The sequence below is a fragment of the Oncorhynchus kisutch genome, linkage group LG2, assembly GCF_002021735.2.
Source record: "Oncorhynchus kisutch isolate 150728-3 linkage group LG2, Okis_V2, whole genome shotgun sequence".
Classification (NCBI taxonomy): domain Eukaryota; kingdom Metazoa; phylum Chordata; class Actinopteri; order Salmoniformes; family Salmonidae; genus Oncorhynchus; species Oncorhynchus kisutch.
The window spans coordinates 45679920-45700120 of record NC_034175.2 but is presented as its reverse complement, the minus strand read 5'-3'; the positions used below and the strand labels follow the sequence as shown (position 1 = coordinate 45700120).

Here is a 20201-nt window from a genome sequence, read left to right as displayed (position 1 = left end):
AGACCCTGGAATCTGGCTATTTACTGTACTTCCAAGATGTTGTACAAACCATCCAAGCTGACATGAGGATGTTTGTGTTTTGCTGGACTGCAGTGCTTACACACAGAGGATCTGGTGCAGATAATTGGGGTGAATCACTGATTATTAGTGAAAGAGCAACATGACATCGCCATACTTTAGTCATGGCTCAGCCCCTGGGAAGACTGAGTGTACTTTCTGTGTTTGCACCCATTGCACTGTCCGTACATGAGTTTGTTCATGTCAGCTAGTGTTAGTGTGTGTGTGTGTGTGTGTGTGTGTGTGTGTGTGTGTGTGTGTGTGTGTGTGTGTGTGTGTGTGTGTGTGTGTGTGTGTGTGTGTGTGTGTGTGTGTGTGTGTGTGTGTTGGCCTGGGTTTTTGTGTGAGTGTTAGCAGATCAGGTGATGGATGAACATGCTAATGTCTGTTTTGTTTTAATAAATATGGTTATATGCCTGTTTGTAAGTCTGGTCACTAAATGTTCTTGTGTGCAAGGGCAAGGGAGTGTGTGTGGTTAGTGGGGTGGAAACATGGGAGCAGCTGTTCCTGTTTGGGATAAAACAAATGAGTGACTAATCTCTTATTCCTGATATTATTTGATTACCTCTAGTTCAGAACAACCCTGCCTTGCATACAGTATACTGACAACACCTCATCCTCTCTTAGGGTTTAGAGTGCAACGATCTCACTGTAGGATACATACAAATGTGGGATCATAATTTGACCTATGTTGTCACAGCAAAATAATCCTGCAGGAAAAGGATTAGACATTTTAGTCCATAATGTTGCTTGATGGGTGGTTAGGCTATTAGCTGGTCAAAAGTAGGCTTCATGAAAAGTGCAATAACGTTAATATAATTGTGTGTTAGTGTAGGTTTTCCGTGAATTTATGTAAATCACAAACTCATCTGCATTTCCTGCGGTGCTACAAAATTCTCAGCAACAGAAGAGTGATCAAATTAATATCCTACATCTGCATGACCACCACTACAGTCACATTTTTGCTAAAGTAATCAAAACACACAGCAGAATTGTGAATGAGATGCATGTTCTAACAGAACCCGGAGATATGAGAGGACTAAGGAAGGACTAAGAAAGGAGGACTAAGCCTAACAGAAGTTTAATAAGTGATCATTGTGTTGTCTAACAATTTTTCCTCATCTCGTGCATGTTTGACCTACAGGCTCTGAACGGCTTCATCCTTGTGGTCACTAATGATGGGACCATTTTTTACTCCTCTCACACCATCCAGGATTACCTGGGCTTCCACCAGGTACCGTACAGATTGTCCCCCCTCCCTTTCCGTAGCCCAGTGAAGGTTATATCCCTAAAACATGACCAGGTTGTTCTGTCTCTCAGCTCATTCATAATGGACAAGCAGGCATCTGGTGAGGCAGCTTGATCATCTTTGTGGTCTTGACTGAATAATAGCATTCATTCTACAGCTGGGTAACCCCAGTGCAGCATTGGCATGCATGTTTGCAAACGTTAACGCATAATCCTCCATCGACACCTGGTCATCTCTGATCTAGGTTTTGATCATTAATTACATGCAATACGGACATCCAATGTTACCCTGTAGAACTGTAGAGGTTTTCCGTGTAGAGACAGTTGCTTATAGATGCTATGGTCTTGCAAAATAGATTTTATCTCAATGAGACTAACCTGTATAAACCTGGTTAAATGAACATAATATTAATTGGCATTATGGTTGTGGTTTGGGGTTGGGGGTTGCGTGCGGTGTCTGCTGCGATTTGTCGGGGGCCGTTGTCTGGGCTGTGGCCCCTGCCTGCTCAGTGTGTAGTCATATTCTGCTCAGCAGGTCCACAGCGAGAAACTGGGAGAGACCAGTCTATTAATAGCATGACCTTTAGTGAAAAGAAACCACCAGCCATGGTAGTGGATAGTGGGCAGCAGCACTAGCCAGCACGACAGCGCCACAGACGCTGAAGAGATGGATGGGAGGATGGAGGGATAGTAGAGGCACGAAGGATTGAAACAATTCTCACACATTATGCAGTCTACTGTATGAAGTTCAGACCCTGGAGAAGTTCAGTACACACTGAGACACTGGGAATTCAACACACTCTTGGAGATACAGTATATCCCAGACTCTTTCACTATAGTGATGTTCCCATAACATCACTCCTTCAGTTTAGCAGTATAGTGTCTGAAGTTCCCTCAATGTAATTTGCATAAGGATGCCCTCAATAATATAGATTTTGTGTGTCTGTATTGTGCATGCTTTCCATAATCTTTATTTTAAATGTCTTTATAATATGTATATTTCCAAAACCTTTATGTTGTTTGTCTCTATATAATCTACCAATCTTTGTCTCCCTACCCCCTCCTTCCTTCCTTCTCTCACTCCCTCTCCTTCCTGCCTCTCTCTCCTTCCACAGACTGATGTTATGCACCAGAGTGTGTATGAGTTGGTTCATACTGAGGACCAGCAGGAGCTGAGGAGTAACCTCCACTGGGCCCTCAACCCACCTGACATCGTGGCCCCTGTGACCCCACTGGGAGAGACCCCCTCAGGTGATCTTGTGCCTCAATGTTAGACCTCTATGAATACCCTCTTCATAATGCATTGCAAATGCCGTTATAACACCTTGTAAACATCTATAACTAATAACTGCTCATAAACATCTAAAACCTTAGACCACGGGTTCTCCATCCTTGTTGCACATTTTTTTTGAGAAAGGCTCAGGCCTCTGCACCGAACTACCTCTCCACTAGGGGTAATGCTGCAAGGTTTTCCTTCTGGTAGAGAGGACGCTGTCACATGGCGTGCAAAGACTACATTAGCCTCTCGGGCTAATTACATTAGTGTATTTTCAACAGAGCTGGGAGAAGAGGACCACAGTCGGGTCAATAATTACTCCAGAGAGAGGCCACATACAGAACAGAACAGAACAAAAGCAGCACAGTTAGCAGTTTCAATGTGCTGAGAGATATTGAATAAGGCTTTGTTTACTCATTTTTAGCTTTTTGTGTTGATGAATTCCTTTACGAACATAAAAATTATTATTATTTAATGAGATGAATGAGCAGTTTTATCAGTGATTACCTCAACTGTTTGTATTACCATTTTAGGGAAGTGGCACAGATTTGTTCTGTTTCTACTGTATGACTGAACTGTATACTGTAATCTTGAGGATCATTTCCAAGTATAGTGAAATAGGTGGTTAGAGGATTTTGATGGTAACGCCTGGTCTGAACATGTCATATCTTCTGACCCACAGATGCGGAGCCGGACAGCAGTACTACTGCCACTGTGACCTATAACCCTGAGCAGCTCCCCCCAGAGAACTCCTCCTTCCTGGAGAGGAACTTTGTGTGTCGCTTCCGATGCCTCCTGGACAATTCCTCTGGCTTCCTGGTAGGTGTTATTGCCACCCCAGCCATCAACCAGACCTAACACCCCTCACCCCAATCAAATGCCTTCAATCCCCGAATAGTGTGTGTCTAACAGTCTTTTAGGCTCACCCAGAGTCAAGCTCACATTGAATTAGTGTGACATGTTAATACGTCACAATGCGATTTTGATGTATTTAACATGGACATCAGATTCAATTAAACATATTGTCAGATGGGCTTTGGACAGAGAATCAAACACACGGACAATCAAAGACGAAAATATACATCATGTCTTAAACAAATGTTTGCATTCTCCCACCCTGCCAGGCCCTAAGTCTGCAGGGCAGGCTGAAGTTCCTGCATGGTCAGAACCAGCGACAGGATAACGGGGGCAAGGCGCCCCCCCAGCTGGCCCTGTTTGCCATCGCTACGCCCCTCCAGCCCCCCTCCATCCTGGAGATCAGGACCAAGAACATGATCTTCAGAACCAAACACAAGCTGGACTTCACCCCCATGGCATGTGATGCAAAGTACGCTCACTTTGACTTGCTCATTATCATGCTGATGTTGTGGCAGTTGCAATCATTGAAATACATATACATCTTACCCAGAGCGTAGTTTCATACTGGCTCCCTGTGGGAATCGAACCCACAATCTTTGCAAGCGCCATGCTCTACCAACTGAGCCACATGGGACCAATAACTGGACTGATGTACAATAGTACTGAATAGACTGTAATTTGTCACAGTCATAATGTTATTGTAATGTAGCACTTGTTATCATATGAAGTGAAACCATGTTTATTGACATTATCCTTTTTGCAGGGGGAAAATTGTGCTTGGGTATACTGAAGCTGAACTTCGGGTGCGAGGTTCCGGCTATCAGTTTATCCATGCAGCGGATATGTTGTACTGTGCTGAGAACCATGTCCGAAGTAAGCCTCATGTCTATTATGTCTATCTATCATCAGGTTATTTAGGGGTTCAAGCTTTGAAATATAAACATGGGAGTATTTATTTCGGATTGGGTTGAATTGGTTCTGTCCTCAAACATCAGTGAGGACGGGTCTGACCAGGTCAAAGATGGTGGTCACAGAGTTCGGACAGCTTTCCCAAGTAATCCCAGTAGATTACGGAGCAGATTGAGCAAAGCCGCAGAGCCGATAGGATAGGCCCACAAATCCACTACATGAGCAGAGTACCAGCAATGATCCATTTACAGTGCCTTCAGAACGTATTCACACCCCTTGACCTTTTCCACATTTTGTTCTGTTACAAGCTGGGATAAAATCTATTTAATTGTCATTTTTTGTCAATGATCTACACAAAATACTCTGTAATGTCAGTGGAAGACAAAAAGTATAAGTATTCAACCTCATAAGACAATACATATTATAATCACCTTTCTCAGTCTTTCTGGGTAAGTCTCTAAGAGCTCTGCACACCTAGACAGTACAATATTATCAGTACATTATTCTTTTAAAAATTCTTCAAGCTCTGTTGGTTAGTTGTTTATCATTGCTAGACAGCCATTTATAAGTCTTGCCATAGATTTGCATGCTGATTTAAGTAAAAACTGTAACTAGGCAACTCCAGTGTATATTTGTCCTTGTGTTTTGGGTTATTGTCCTACTGAATGGTATATTTGTCCCCCAGTGTCTGTTGGAAAGCAAGCCTATGCTTAGCCTTATTCTGTTTCTTTTTATAAAAAAATATTCCCTTGTCCTTGTTGATGACAAGCATACCCATAACACGATGCAGCCACCACCATACTTGAAAATATGAAGAGTAGTACTCAGTGATGTTCTGTGTTGGATTTGCCCCAAGCATAACATTTTGTATTCAGAACATAAAGTACATTTCTTCGCCAAATTTTTTGCAGTTTTCTTTAGTGCCTTATTGCCAACAGGATGCCTTATTTTTGATTCTGTACAAGCTTCCTTCTTTTCACTCTGTCAATTAGATTAGTATTGTGTAGTAACTACAGTGTTGTTAATCCATCCTCAATTTTCTCCTATCACAGCCATTCAACTCTGTAAATGTTTTAAACTCACCATTGGCCTCATCGTGAAATTCCTGAGCGGTTTCCTTCCTCTCCATCAACTAAGTTAGGAAGGTTGCCTGTATCTTTGTAGTGACTGGGTGTCCTAAGTGTAATTAATAGCTTCACCATGCTCAAACGGATAATCAGTGTCTGCTTTAGGTGCCCTACTTTGCGAGGCATTGGAAAACTTCCCTGCTCTTTGTGGTTGAATCTGTGTTAGAAATTCACTGCTCGACTCAGGGACCTTACAGACAATTGTATGTGTCGGTTACAGAGATTAGTTAGTCATTCAAATTATTTTAAACACTATTATTGCACACAGAGTGAGTCCATGCAAATTATTAGGTGACTTGTTAAGCACATTTTTACTCCTGAACTTATTTAGGCTTGCCATAACAAAGGGGTTGAATACTTATTGACATTTCAGCTTTGCATTTTTAATTAATTTGTAAACATTTCTAAAAATGTCATATTTCACATTGTGTGGTTTTGTGTGTAGGCCAGTGACACAAAATCAAAATGTAATCCATTTTAAAAAATCAGGCTGTAACACAACAAAATGTGGAAAAAGTCAAGGGGTGTGAATCATTTCTGAAGGCACTATAGCTACCAACACAGCCCCACACTTACATAGAAATATTACAGGGACTACCTAGCTTATCTAGCTACCTACTCTGCCTTCACATTGACATTTTTCCTAGATTAGTTTCTTAAACAAATAAATCTACCAACCATTGCTCCTTGCTAGAGCACAATCTTATGGCAACGATAAGGCAATGATAGCTAGCTAGATATGTATTTAGAATCATTAAGTAGAACAGAAGTAGAACTCTACCCATTGTCACTTCTGCAGAGTACTGTAGCTTTGACAAAATGTACTACTTACCATGTGTACGCCTCACTCTAAAAGACTGTGTCCTGTGGATTCAGTGATGAAGACAGGAGAGAGCGGTCTGACCGTGTTCAGACTCCTCACCAAGGACAACTGCTGGAAGTGGGTCCAGGCCAACGCCAGGCTGGTCTACAAGAACGGCAAACCAGACTACATCATCGCCACGCAGAGGCCTCTGATGTACGTGAACTCCCCTGGGCCCAGTCACATCCAGCCCCAAATACACACACTGTCTGGGAACAGTAGGTTTTCCGACTCAGGTCATATGGCCAGGAAATATTCACTGTCCTAATAGCTATAGGGACACAGTTATGACATAGTTGTCACGAATCCCGCCGAAGATGGTGCCTTTTCCTGTTCGGGCGGCGCTCGGCGGTCGTCGTCTGTGGGGGAGCTGGGGTGGATGTTGGGAGACCACTTCTCTCCCATCGCTCCATCCTTTCCATCATCAGGTCCATCGCCGAACCAATCCGATGGAGGACGGCTGTATGATGGAGGACACGCTCTTCTATCGATGGAAGATGGGTGGTCGCTGCTCCTGCTGACTCCATGGGTTTGGTGCGGGCTTCTGTCATGTACTTCTAGAAGTAGTGGGTGGAGGAGTCAGGCGCAGAGAGCAGGGTAGTTGATATGTGGAATATTTATTCCCAAGAACTAGTGTCGGTCAACGCCACACACACGGGCGCAATAAGACCCAGTCCAAAACAACAAGACGAAAACGGTACGAGAACAAAATACTTCCATAGAAATCACACACATCAAATAACAGAAAACAAGCCCGCACAAAAGCCGGCGGGCCAACCGGGTTTAAATTGCCCAAAACCTAAACAAGAAACAGGAGCAACTAATCAGACAAAACTAAATGAAACAGAAAAGGGGAACGGTGGCAGCTAGTAGGCCGGCGACGACGACCGCAGAGCGCCGCCCGAACAGTAAGAGGCACCATCTTCGGCGGGATTCGTGACAATAGTTGTGTTTTTCTAATGTGACGAGAACACCAGGGATTATCGTGTGTGTATGATCTCAGTGAGACCATTTTCAGATCAGTTTCCATGCATGACCCATCATGTGGCAGTACAGTAACAGGCCGTTTAAACAGTGGTGAATTCCGACCATGACAATCTCACAGGTGTTGTTTATTTTCTGTCCATCTAGGGAGGAGGAAGGGGGCGAGCACCTATGTAAACGATCCATGCACCTCCCCTTCACCTTCGCGACGGGAGAGGCCCTGCTCTACCAGTCTAACCACCCAATTGCACGCTTCAACGACGGTGCCCAGGGCTCTGAGAATAACGTCAGCAATTCCAAGAAGGGACGGACTGACAGGGTCTCCAGGGATGGCCTGGACCCAGGCTCCCTCTTGGGGGTGCTGATGAGTCAGGATAAGTCTGTGTACGTCTGCCAGCCGGCCCTGGAGCCCAAGCTGTCCTTCCACAGCAGTCTGTTTGGGGACCGGGTCGGCCTCTCTAACTCCGACCCCACTGCTTTGCTCCAGGGCTGGGATGAGTCATCCAATGGTGTAGTGGGTCCGGGTCTCCCAGAGCCGGCGTCAAGCTTTGATCCACTGCTGGCGACCCTAGACTCCCTGTCCCTGGAGGGTCAGGGGGGTGCAGTGGACAGGGAAGGGGACAGAGGCAACGGGGAGGCCTGTTCCAATGGGGAGCTTTTTGGGGCTCTGGAGGGCCTGGGGCTGAGCGCCGAGGACCTGGAGCTGCTGCTGCTGGACGAAAGGATGATCCAGGTGGAGATGGACCCTGAGCGGGTTCCTACCCTGGATGACCTGCTGACCAACGACGAAATCCTCTCCTACATCCACGACTCCCTGGAGGCAAAGACAGACGCGGCAGAGGACGGGGGCCAGGTGCCCTCCACTATCCCGGGTACAACTGCCCCAATAACGACGACAACAACAACAAAGGCACCTGTTGAAAGTAATCCCACTTCTGCCACCAATGTGCACTCTCAATACCTTCCTCATAAGTCTTCCGTAGTGGGGCAGGCACCCATAGTTCAGCTTTCCCAGAAGATGCAGCAGTACCTCAGCATGCGACCAGGGGTGGTGGTCCAAGACTGGGCCCAGCATAACAATCACCTGCCCCATCCTGTGGTGCATGGACTCCAGGGGCAGAGTCAGCCCATACACAATGGACAATGGACATCCCAGCACATTCTAGCCAGTACAGGGGTCCCGGTTGACCACTGTCACACCCCCCAGTCTCTGTTCAATGGAATGGCGTCAGAGCCGGATGGGGATCTTCACCGGCGGCAAGCCGACCAGCACCAACACTACCTCCAGCAGCATCAACAGCAGGACATAGTCCAGAGCCAGCTCCCTCTGTGCCATGCCAAACAGCCGGACGCCAATCTCAACGGAGTGTATGGCATTCCAAACACACACACAGAGCATCACCCAGCTGGTAAACAGCAGTGGCAGGACTACAGCTACAGCCACCTTGGGGAAACCACCCTGAACAGCAACCCCTGCCTCAGCAATGGCCACATACCTCCCGTCACACAACCCACCGTAGACGCTTGTATGAATTTCACTATGGCTGATAATCCAGGCATGGATTATATCATCAACGAATGCTCGTATGGGGGGAACGAGGAGCAACAGGGGACAGAGGCCGCCGTTTCATCCTACCAGAGGATGAACCACAAGCAGCAGCAGGAGCAGCTGCCCCCTCCCTTGGCTCAGGTGCTGTCCAGCCTCTCGCAGTGCCCTCCGCCAAACACTACCCTGGAGCAGACCCTGGGGGTTGGACAGTCCTATAGACAGCTGCCCTCACTGGAGGCCTATGACATGGTAACCTCTGACATCCCTCACGACCCCAACCACAGTAAGGTGAGACCACAGTGATTATATATTAATATATTCTAATTCTATTCCTTTGGGTGAGAGCTCCTGACAGTGTCATTAGAGTTGATGGTAGGGCTAGGGATGGAAATGAGTTACATTTAGGGTTAAGGTAAGGTTATGGCTTTTTTTTTACTGTGAATGGTAGGGTTAAGGTTAGGGTTATGGGTCTCCTAATTGAATATGCACTGCCTAAGAGTTAGATGATTTGCACAAGGGTTCATCAGTTTTTACATCTTCTTCCCCAACCTTCATATTGATTTGAAGACCAGTGCATGATCCAAATCAAATCAAATTTATTTATATAGCCCTTCGTACATCAGCTGATATCTCAAAGTGCTGTACAGAAACCCAGCCTAAAACCCCAAACAGCAAGCAATGCAGGTGTAGAAGCACGGAGCCGGAGGCTTTAGCTGGGACAATGGTCCCTAGCAGAGGGCCTCGGAGGCCATGACAACTGGACAGTGGTAGACAAAGTTCTGAATCATCCCCCTAGTTGCTTTGCATTGTTTATTTTCAAATCAAATTTTATTTCTCGCATGCGCCAAATACAACAGGTTTAGACCTTGCAGTGAAATGCTTACTTACAAGCCCTTTGTAACGGTCTGAGTGTAGTGGGTGAGGAGTCAGGCGCAGGAAGCAGAGAGTTCAGGGGAGTGCTATTTTAATGCACAGAGAAACGGCAAACATAAGCCAACCCTCACGAAAACACAGGGCGTACTGAACAAACAAATGCCCCAAACAGGTGGACTTAAACTGTCCAGAAAAAACCCACAAAATGGGAAAACACAAAACCCATAGACGTGCACATAAGTACACCAAACAGACGGTCACAATAATTAATCCCGCACAAGGAGCCGGCTGACTAATAAAGCCTTACTACTAACTACCTAACTCAAAACAGGTGCACTCAATAAACACATAAGGAGGGGGAGGAAATAATCAGTGGCAGCTAGTAGGCCGGCAACGACGACCGCCGATCGCCACCCGAACGGGAAGGGGAGTGTCCTTCGGTCGGAGTCGTGACAGTACCCCCCCCTTGACGTGTGGCTCCTGCAGCGCGCCGACACCGGCCTCGAGGTCGACCCGGAGGACGAGGTGCAGGGCGATCCGGATGGAGGCGATGGAAATCCCTCAACATTGACGGATCCAAAATGTCCCTGGTGGGTACCCAGAACCTCTCCTCCGTACCGTACCCCTCCTAGACCACGAGGTACTGCAGGCCCCTCACCCGGCGTCTCAAGTCCAGAATGGCCCGTATCGTATACGCCGGGGACCCCTCGATGTCCAGAGGGGGAGGAGGGACCTCCAGCACCTCACCGTCCTGTAGGGGACCAGCTACCACCGGCCTGAGGAGAGACACATGAAACGAGGGGTTAATACGATAATAGGAAGGGAGATGTAATCAATAACACACCTCGTTTATTCTCCTCAGGACTTTGAACGGCCCTACACACTGCGGCCCAAGCTTCCGGCAGGGCACGCGGAGGGGCAGGTTTCGGGTCGAGAGCCAGACCCTGTCCACCGGTACAAACACGGGGGCCTCACTGCGGTGGCGGTCAGCACTCCTTTTCTGCCGTCCACTAGCCTGTTGAAGGGATTCCTGGACGGCCCTCCAGGTCTCTTTGGAGCGCTGCACCCATTCCTCCACCGCAGGAGCCTCGGTCTGGCTCGGATGCCACGGTGCCAGGACCGGCTGGTACCCCAACACACACTGAAAGGGGGACACATTAGTAGAGGAGTGGCGTAGTGAGTTCTGGGCCATTTCAGCCCAGGGGATGTATCTCGCCCACTCCCCTGGCCGGTCCTGGCAGTACGACCGCAGAAACCTACCCACCTCCTGGTTTACTCTCTCCACCTGCCCATTACTTTAGGGGTGATAACCGGAGGTCAGGCTGACCGAGACCCCCAGACGCTCCATGAACGCCCTCCATACTCGGGACGTGAACTGGGGGCCCCGATCAGAAACGATGTCCTCCGGCACCCCGTAGTGCCAGAAGACGTGGGTGAATAATGCCTCCGCAGTCTGTAGGGCTGTTGGGATACCGGGCAACGGGAGGAGACGGCAGGACTTAGAGAACCGATCCACAATCAACAGAACCGTGGTGTTGCCCTGAGACGGGGGAAGGTCGGTCAGGAAATCTACGGATAGATGTGACCATGGCCGTTGTGGAACGGGGAGGGGTTGTAACTTCCCTCTAGGAAGGTGCCTAGGAGCCTTACTCTGGGCGCATACCGAACAGGGGGAGACATAAACCTTAACGTCCCTAGCCAAGGTAGGCCACCAATACCTCCCCCGAAGGCTCCCCACTGTCCTCCTCACCCCAGGGTGACCCCAGGAGGGTAGGACGTGAGCCCACCGAATCAGTTGGTCCCGAACACCAAGCGGCACATACCTCCGCCCCGCCGGACACTGAGGAGGCGCGGGTTCAGCCCGTAACGCCCGCTCGATGTCCGAGTCCACCTCCCATACCACCGGTGCCATCAGCTTTGAGGCCGGAAGGATGGGAGTAGGTTCGGTGGACCTATCCTCTGTGTCGTAAAGGCGGGACAGTGCGTCCGCCTTCACGTTCTGGGAGTCCGGTCTATATGATAAAGTGAACCGGAATCGAGTGAAAAACATGGCCCACCTTGCCTGCCATGGGTTCAGTCTCCTAGCTGCCCGAATATACTCCAGATTTTGGTGGTCGCTCCAGATGAGAAAGGGGTGCTTAGCCCCCTCAAGCCAGTGTCTCCACACCTTCAGAGCCCTGACCACCGCTAACAACTCCCGGTCCCCCACATCATAGTTACGCTCCGCTGGGCTGAGCTTACTCGAGAAGAAAGCGCAGGGGCGGAGTTTTGGTGGCGTACCCGAGCGCTGTGATAACACGGCACCCACCCCAGCCTCGGACGCGTCCACCTCCACTATGAATGCTAGAGAGGGGTCCGGATGCGCCAACACGGGTGCATCCGTGAACAGCGCCTTCAACTTGTTGAAAGCTCTGTCCGCCTCTGCTGACCACCGCAACCGCACCGGGCCCCCCTTCAGCAGTGAGGTAATTGGAGCCGCTACCTGGCCAAAACCCCGGATAAACCTCCGGTAGTAGTTGGCAAAACCCAAAAACCGCTGCACCTCTTTTACCGTGGTCGGAGTCGGCCAATTACGCACGGCCTTACTGCGGTCACCCTCCATCTCCACCCCCGAGGTGAAAATGCGATAACCCAGAAAGGAGACGGCTCGTTTGGAGAACACACACTTCTCAGTCTTGATGTATAGGTCATGCTCCAGCAGTCTACCAAGCACCTTGCGTACCAGAGACACATGCGCGGCGTGAGTGGCTGAGTAGATCAGAATGTCATTGATATAAACAACCACTCCCTGCCCGTGCAAGTCCCTGAGAATATCGTCTACAAAGGATTGAAAAATGGCTGGAGCATTTTTTAACCCATACGGCATGACGCAGTACTCATAGTGGCCCGATGTGGTACTAAATGCGGTTTTCCACTCGTCTCCCTTCCGAACACGCACCAGGTTATACACGCTCCTGAGATCCAATTTTGTGAAGAACTGCGCTCCCTGAAAGGATTCCACTGCCGTAGCAATGAGAGGTAGTGGGTAGCTGAACCCCACTGTGATGGCATTTAGACCTCTATAATCAATACACGGACGCAATCCTCCCTCCTTTTTCTTCACAAAAAAGAAACTTGAGGAAACGGGTGAAATGGAGGACCGAATGTACCCCTGTCCCAGAGACTCCGTGATATATGTCTCCATAGCCAACGTCTCCTCTTGGGACAATGGGTACACGTGACTCTTGGGAAGCGCAGCGTTTACCAGGAGATCTATCGCACAATCCCTTCCCGGTCGATGTGGTGGTAATTTAGTCGCCTTCTTTTTACTAAAAGCGATTGCCAAATCGGTATACTCGAGGGGAATGCACACTGTGGGACCCTGGTCCGGACTTTCCACCGAGGTGGCACCGACGGAAACTCCCAGACACCTTCCAGAACACTCCTCTAACCACCCCTGGAGAACCCCCTGTCTCCACAAAATTGTAGGATTGTGCCGGGCCAGCCAGGGAATCCCTGACACCACTGGAAACGCAGGCGAATCAATAATATAGAGACTGATACGCTCCCTATGATTCCCCTGCGTTACCATGTCCAGTGGGATCGTGGTCTCCCTGACCACCGGTGACTCTAATGGCCGGCTATCTAGGGAGTGCACGGGAAAGGGAGAATCTATCGGCACAAGTGGAACACCTAATTTAATAGCGAGTCCGCGATCCATAAAGTTCCCAGCTGCGCCTGAATCGACTAGCGCCCTATGCTGGGAAGAGGGGAAAAATGTAAGAAAAAAAATCAAGACAAACATGTGACCAACAGGGGGTTCTGGGTGAGTTTGGTGCTGACTCACCTGGGGTGATCGAGAAATGTTCCGCCTGCCATCTCGACTCCCAGACTGACGTGACACCCTTTAACCAACAACACTTTAAGAAGTTAAAACATAAAACAGTAAAACATAGAAAATAAAAGTAACAAATAATTAAACAACAGCAGTAAAATAACAAGGAAGGCTATATAAAGGGGGTACCGGTACAGAGTCAATGTGCGGGGGCACCGGTTAGTGGGAGTAATTGAGGTAATATGTACATGTAGGTAGAGTTAAAGTGACTATGCATAGATAATAAACAGAGAGTAGCAGTGTAGAAGAGGGGTCTGGGTAGCCCTTTGATTAGCTGTTCAGGAGTCTTATGGCTTGGGGGTAGAACCTGTTAAGAAGCCTTTTGGACCTAGACTTGGCGCTCCGGTACCGCTTGTCGTGCGGTAGCAGAGAGAACAGTATGACTAGGGTGGCAATTTTTTAGGGCTTTCCTCTGACACCACCTAGTATAGAGGTCCTGGATGGCAGGAAGCTTGGCTCCAGTGATGTACTGGACCGTATGCACTACCCTCTTCAGCACTTTGCGTTCGGAGGAGAGTTTATTGTTAAATAATCGTAAGGAAGTGGGGACAAAATAATGATCTTATTGTTGACGAGAGTGAGGAGGAGTGAAAGTAGGAATCTGTCAAGGAACAGTTACCACCACTCATGTTGTGCCACTTGTTCTGTTTGTATGTTCAGGGTCACCAGTATGAATCTAAGATAAAAGGCCTTCTGACCAGCCTGAGTTGTTTTCCTTTTTTTCCTGACCTACGAATTTGCTCTGCTACTGTACCATTGCCTAATAAAGACACACAGAGGCTCAGGCAAAGAGGGGGTGGGGATAGAGGCCAGCGGCAGGCTTTCAGTGACGCCTGTAGAAAAATCCAGTCAGCATTTTCAGTTCAAAGTGGATTGTCCCATTGTTTCTGATGGACAGAGAGTGGATACATTTGGAGCATTCATAACAGGGCCTATTGGGACATTGACTCTAGTTGGCATAGTACATCCGCCAGTGCAACAACATGAAAGAGACATACAGTGCCTTGCGAAAGTATTCGGCCCCCTTGAACTTTGCGACCTTTTGCCACATTTCAGGCTTCAAACATAAAGATATAAAACTGTATTTTTTTTGTGAAGAATCAACAACAAGTGGGACACAATCATGAAGTGGAACGACATTTATTGGATATTTCAAACTTTTTTAACAAATCAAAAACTGAAAAATTGGGCGTGCAAAATTATTCAGCCCCCTTAAGTTAATACTTTGTAGCACCACCTTTTGCTGCGATTACAGCTGTAAGTCGCTTGGGGTATGTCTCTATCAGTTTTGCACATCGAGAGACTGACATTTTTTCACATTCCTCCTTGCAAAACAGCTCGAGCTCAGTGAGGTTGGATGGAGAGCATTTGTGAACAGCAGTTTTCAGTTCTTTCCACAGATTCTCGATTGGATTCAGGTCTGGACTTTGACTTGGCCATTCTAACACCTGGATATGTTTATTTTTGAACCATTCCATTGTAGATTTTGCTTTATGTTTTGGATCATTGTCTTGTTGGAAGACAAATCTCCGTCCCAGTCTCAGGTCTTTTGCAGACTCCATCAGGTTTTCTTCCAGAATGGTCCTGTATTTGGCTCCATCCATCTTCCCATCAATTTTAACCATCTTCCCTGTCCCTGCTGAAGAAAAGCAGGCCCAAACCATGATGCTGCCACCACCATGTTTGACAGTGGGGATGGTGTGGTCAGGGTGATGAGCTGTGTTGCTTTTACGCCAAACATAACGTTTTGCATTGTTGCCAAAAAAGTTACATTTTGGTTTCATCTGACCAGAGCACCTTCTTCCACATGTTTGGTGTGTCTCCCAGGTGGCTTGTGGCAAACTTTAAACGACACTTTTTATGGATATCTTTAAGAAATGGCTTTCTTCTTGCCACTCTTCCATAAAGGCCAGATTTGTGCAATATACGACTGATTGTTGTCCTATGGACAGTCTCCCACCTCAGCTGCAGATCTCTGCAGTTCATCCAGAGTGATCATGGGCCTCTTGGCTGCATCTCTGATCAGTCTTCTCCTTGTATGAGCTGAAAGTTTAGAGGGACGGCCAGGTCTTGGTAGATTTGCAGTGGTCTGATACTCCTTCCATTTCAATATTATCACTTGCACAGTGCTCCTTGGGATGTTTAAAGCTTGGGAAATATTTTTGTATCCAAATCCGGCTTTAATCTTCTTCACAACAGTATCTCGGACCTGCCTGGTGTGTTCCTTGTTCTTCATGATGCTCTCAGCACTTTTAACGGACCTCTGAGACTATCACAGTGCAGGTGCATTTATACGGAGACTTGATTACACACAGGTGGATTGTATTTATCATCATTAGTCATTTAGGTCAACATTGGATCATTCAGAGATCCTCACTGAACTTCTGGAGAGAGTTTGCTGCACTGAAAGTAAAGGGGCTGAATAATTTTGCACGCCCAATTTTTCAGTTTTTGATTTGTTAAAAAGGTTTGATATATCCAATAAATGTCGTTCCACTTCATGATTGTGTCCCACTTGTTGTTGATTCTTCACAAAAAAATACAGTTTTATATCTTTATGTTTGAAGCCTGAAATGTGGCAATAGGTCGCAAAGTTCAAGGGGGCCGAATACTTTCGCAAGGCACTGTACATACATACCGTACTCTCTAATGCCCTACTGACCCCCTGGAACTGCAATTCAGACCGTGCATTGAATTAATGGAGACTTCTTAAAGGGAACTGACAAGTACGTGATCCCAGATTTGAGGCAAATTAGTCGGAAGTGACAGTGGTTATCCATAGTTCACACCAGGACAATTGCAATTCACGGCCACAATGTGTTTAGATAAATCATTACAATCACGATTAATTCAAGAATAACTTCAAGAATGAATACTGCGAATCACAATCTGGGTAAGGTAAAAATAATTTTTTAGATGTTTGATTTTTGATGGTTTGATATTGAGAATGTATCTTTCAACAACTCTTGATTAAATCGCCAATACTTCTGACAATGCAGTCATAGATATGTCATGTGTTAATCTGTTAATCAACCATCAACGGTCATATACCATTCACAAGCTGACATGCACTTTCCCGTCATTGTTTCCATGTCTTCTTCTTCTTCCTCTTTTCTTAGATGGAAAATGGCTGCATTTTTAACGGGACCTACTCAGGAGGCTGTGTTCTGCCCAATGGGAATGGTGTGGTGCCCTCTAACGGCCAGCTCCCCTGCCCTGACACTTTATCCAGCCTCCCTGATGCCCAGTCCTCAGGCTTTTACCTCTGACTGGGGACCACCAGGGGACACTGACTGACTGACTGACTCAAGGAGGGTCACAACCAACCATCCTACCACTGGACCAGCCTTGTACTGTACAACTAGTTGATAACATGGATCAAAAACAAGACGTAGGCCTAAATGTTTTCGGTACTTTTTGTTTTGTTTGATGTTTTATAATAACATAATTATCATTTGAGTCCTTTGTTTATAATATGCTGTCAGAGCGCTAAAGTTGAGTTTTAATACGTTTTTTTTTAAATAGCACAGTAAATGAGAGTCTTTTAACTGTTGTTTCTGTGTTTTTCATGTTTTAAAAAAAGCATTCTCTTTTTCCTCCCATTTGAAGTACAGCATGGTAATTGGTAGTCAAGGAGACACTACCTACCCCAGCATGTATAGATGCTAATGGCACCATCATCTTTATGATTTGTGACACATGACATCATCATCAGTGTTACGAGTTGTCATACAATAGGAATGTAACTTTCAAATGCAAAGGTCAATGCTCAAGTTTACTGTAATGGGTAATGTAATGAATTGTCTTAGAAAATGAGATACGTGATGTCAAGTAAAAAAAGGTTTTTAAAAGGTTTAGAATATCTGAATTTGGTCTAGAATATCCTGCACTTTATTTCAACCACCCACTGATGCTGATACGGAAGTCGGTTGGGGATACCAGGTTTATTTAGGTCCATTTTTATTTTAATTTTTTTATGTTTTAATATTTAAGGTGGCTGTTACTGATGTATGTTGGAGAATCTGTAACAATAATTGTCTTTTTTTGTATAAAATAAATGGTATTATATTTCAGGTGATGGGTTGATGTCCTCACAGGCACATACACTTCTATACAATTGTCATAATAATATTTATTTCACTTGAATTATCCTTTTGATGTTGTCATTGACATCTTGTACCTCTGGGTTAGAGCTTGTCCAATACTAAAGTCAACTGTGACTGAACTAGCAGAAGACACTCATTTGACCTCAGTATTTATTTATTTTACAACAATTACGTTTTCATCAATTGTCATTCATGTCCTCTAACATACAATACATTAGAGGGTAACATCTTGGTGAGAGAGGAAGTATATTGTCAGAATCTATAGGTTTCCAACAACTATTCCGGTCTTAAGATGACGATCTAATGACAGTTCACTGACAGATTTGTAAACATTGAAAACCAAACGTGAGTATTATAAGGTCTCTTCTGGAAGGATACAATTTTGAATGTTTTATGTAAATAGTAAATGATTGGGAAGTAATGCTGAATAGAAGTATGTCATCATGAAGATGCTGAAAAGAGATTTCTCCTTGTAGTTGTTACAATAATTATTGTCATTATTATTGTTATCATTATGAGTTTTAAGTTTAAATGTGATACAAGTGGTTACATGTTTTCAGAATCAACTTTCTTTTCAACATTTCTTTTTTTTACTATGAAAATGTTTGATATATTTAACATGATCGATGTGACCTATTAACAATGTGATGAAAAAAAAATTGTACATTAAAACAAACAATGGTTTTGAGAAATACAGGTATGTAATTAGGTTCTGTGTCATTTCACTTGTTTTAAGCACTATTTTTTTGAAAACACACTGCTTCTTCAACTCTTGTATTGACTCAGTTTTGATTGTACATATACTGTACTTACTCTCATGTCACTCTTCTGAGATTACAACATTGTGCCAAACTACTGACACTCAAGGGATTTAATGTTTTCAGAACTTTATTTGGTCTTTTACGTAGTCACATTGAATTGACATTAACATGCTAACAGGAGCAGGTGCAGATGTTATAATGATAGAAAATGGATACATTTTTACCCATGTCCTTTGACTGCTTTTTTGAAATGTATCCCTTTGGTCCTTTGAAATAAAGGACTTCTGCAATCACATTGAAACTTGAATAATATTACTATTATTTGGCAAATGTGTTCAAGTGAGATTTATCTTTAACAAGGCATATTTATTTGAAGTGTCTTTGGGTCCAACCACCGTGGCCAATGGAGAGTTAAATTAATAGCATGAATCCCATCAGAGAGGGAGACTAAAATACAGTATCTCTTTATGATGTTTTGAACTTTGGCTCCGGCTCTACCGCATCAGTACTTTAGAAATATTCACACAGGCTTTAAAAGGGATAGCCTGTTCACTGTTCTCTCCTCCATACTGACACATATTGCTTCTTTGACTAGACTGCTCTCTCTCTCTCTCTCTCTCTCTGCTTCTTAATGGAATTTCAGAGTAGGCCACGGCTGCTTTTTTCATCCTCATACCCCAGGCCGAAAACCAGACATGGTAAGGCTGAGTAGAAGCTTTTTTATTTTAGAAAGATGGCTCTAGTCCTCTTTAATTATTTTGGTAAAATAAAAGTTTTGCTTTTGACATCACTGACGTTGTGAAAAAAGCAGACTACTGTATTTGAGCTTGATGCTTTCTGTTTGTATGTTTGTTTTATCTTTCTGTGCACAGTAGTCTATATAGCCCGTGGCTTGGCTGGGGGCTTTTGAAAAGAGAAGAGATACAGTTGGGCTACCTGAGGAGGCTTCTGTCGGTGCTGTTTCAGTAGTCTCTGTAGCCCGTGGCTTGGCTGGGGCTTTTGAAAAGAGAAGATATACATTTGGGTTAGCTAAGGATGCTCCTGTCGGTGCTGTTTCAGCCTTAATAGTGGAGTGACCCAGACTGAGCAGCCTCGTCTCAGCCCACAGAGCTTACCGTAATGCTTTGTGACCAGCGGGCCAGAGGGGAACACAGGCCGTGTGGGTTGAGAAGGGAAGAGGGAGAGGAGGGGAAGAGGAACAGTCACAATATTGTGATGGTCCTTACACCATGGTTACGCTTCAGTGGGCTGTGTCTCCATCATACTCCTTCCCCCAGGTTAGTGACTGAGCAACAGAGATCACATAGGACTTATGCCCTAACCTTTCATAATTCACAAGGAACAGCTTGTCTATACAAAATGAACAATGTGTACATTACAATATACATTTAGGGGCGGAAGCCATCTCTCTGTCACTTTCACCACATACAATTTGAATCTCTCGCTCTCACTCGCTCTTAGGCTTATTAAGCTACTCAACAAACAGCAAACTTAAGGAACTCTTCGAAAAATGTTTAATAGTATTGGATGGCATGTGTCTCCTGACCCCTCCTGTCTCAGCCTCTAGTATTTATGCTGCAGTAGTTTATGTGTCGGGGGGCTAGGGTCAGTTTGTTATATCTGGAGTACTTCTCCTGTCCTATTCGGTGTCCTGTGTGAATCTAAGTGTGCGTTCTCTAATTCTCTCCTTCTCTCTTTCTTTCTCTCTCTCGGAGGA

General features: G+C 45.7%; 1 protein-coding gene across 1 annotated transcript in view; it reads left to right on the top strand.

Annotated features, from left to right (window-relative positions):
• Positions 1–18779, top strand: part of LOC109902655 (aryl hydrocarbon receptor-like) — a 55301-nt gene extending 36522 nt beyond the window's left edge. Inside the window, exons 4-11 of the mRNA XM_020499205.2 lie at positions 1202–1291; positions 2421–2556; positions 3264–3400; positions 3706–3908; positions 4203–4312; positions 6352–6493; positions 7469–9158; positions 16737–18779. Of these exons, the coding sequence (XP_020354794.1) occupies positions 1202–1291; positions 2421–2556; positions 3264–3400; positions 3706–3908; positions 4203–4312; positions 6352–6493; positions 7469–9158; positions 16737–16886 (2658 nt within the window). The 3' untranslated portion in view covers positions 16887–18779. The remainder of the gene's footprint in view (positions 1–1201; positions 1292–2420; positions 2557–3263; positions 3401–3705; positions 3909–4202; positions 4313–6351; positions 6494–7468; positions 9159–16736) is intronic.
• Positions 18780–20201: the final 1422 nt, after the last annotated feature.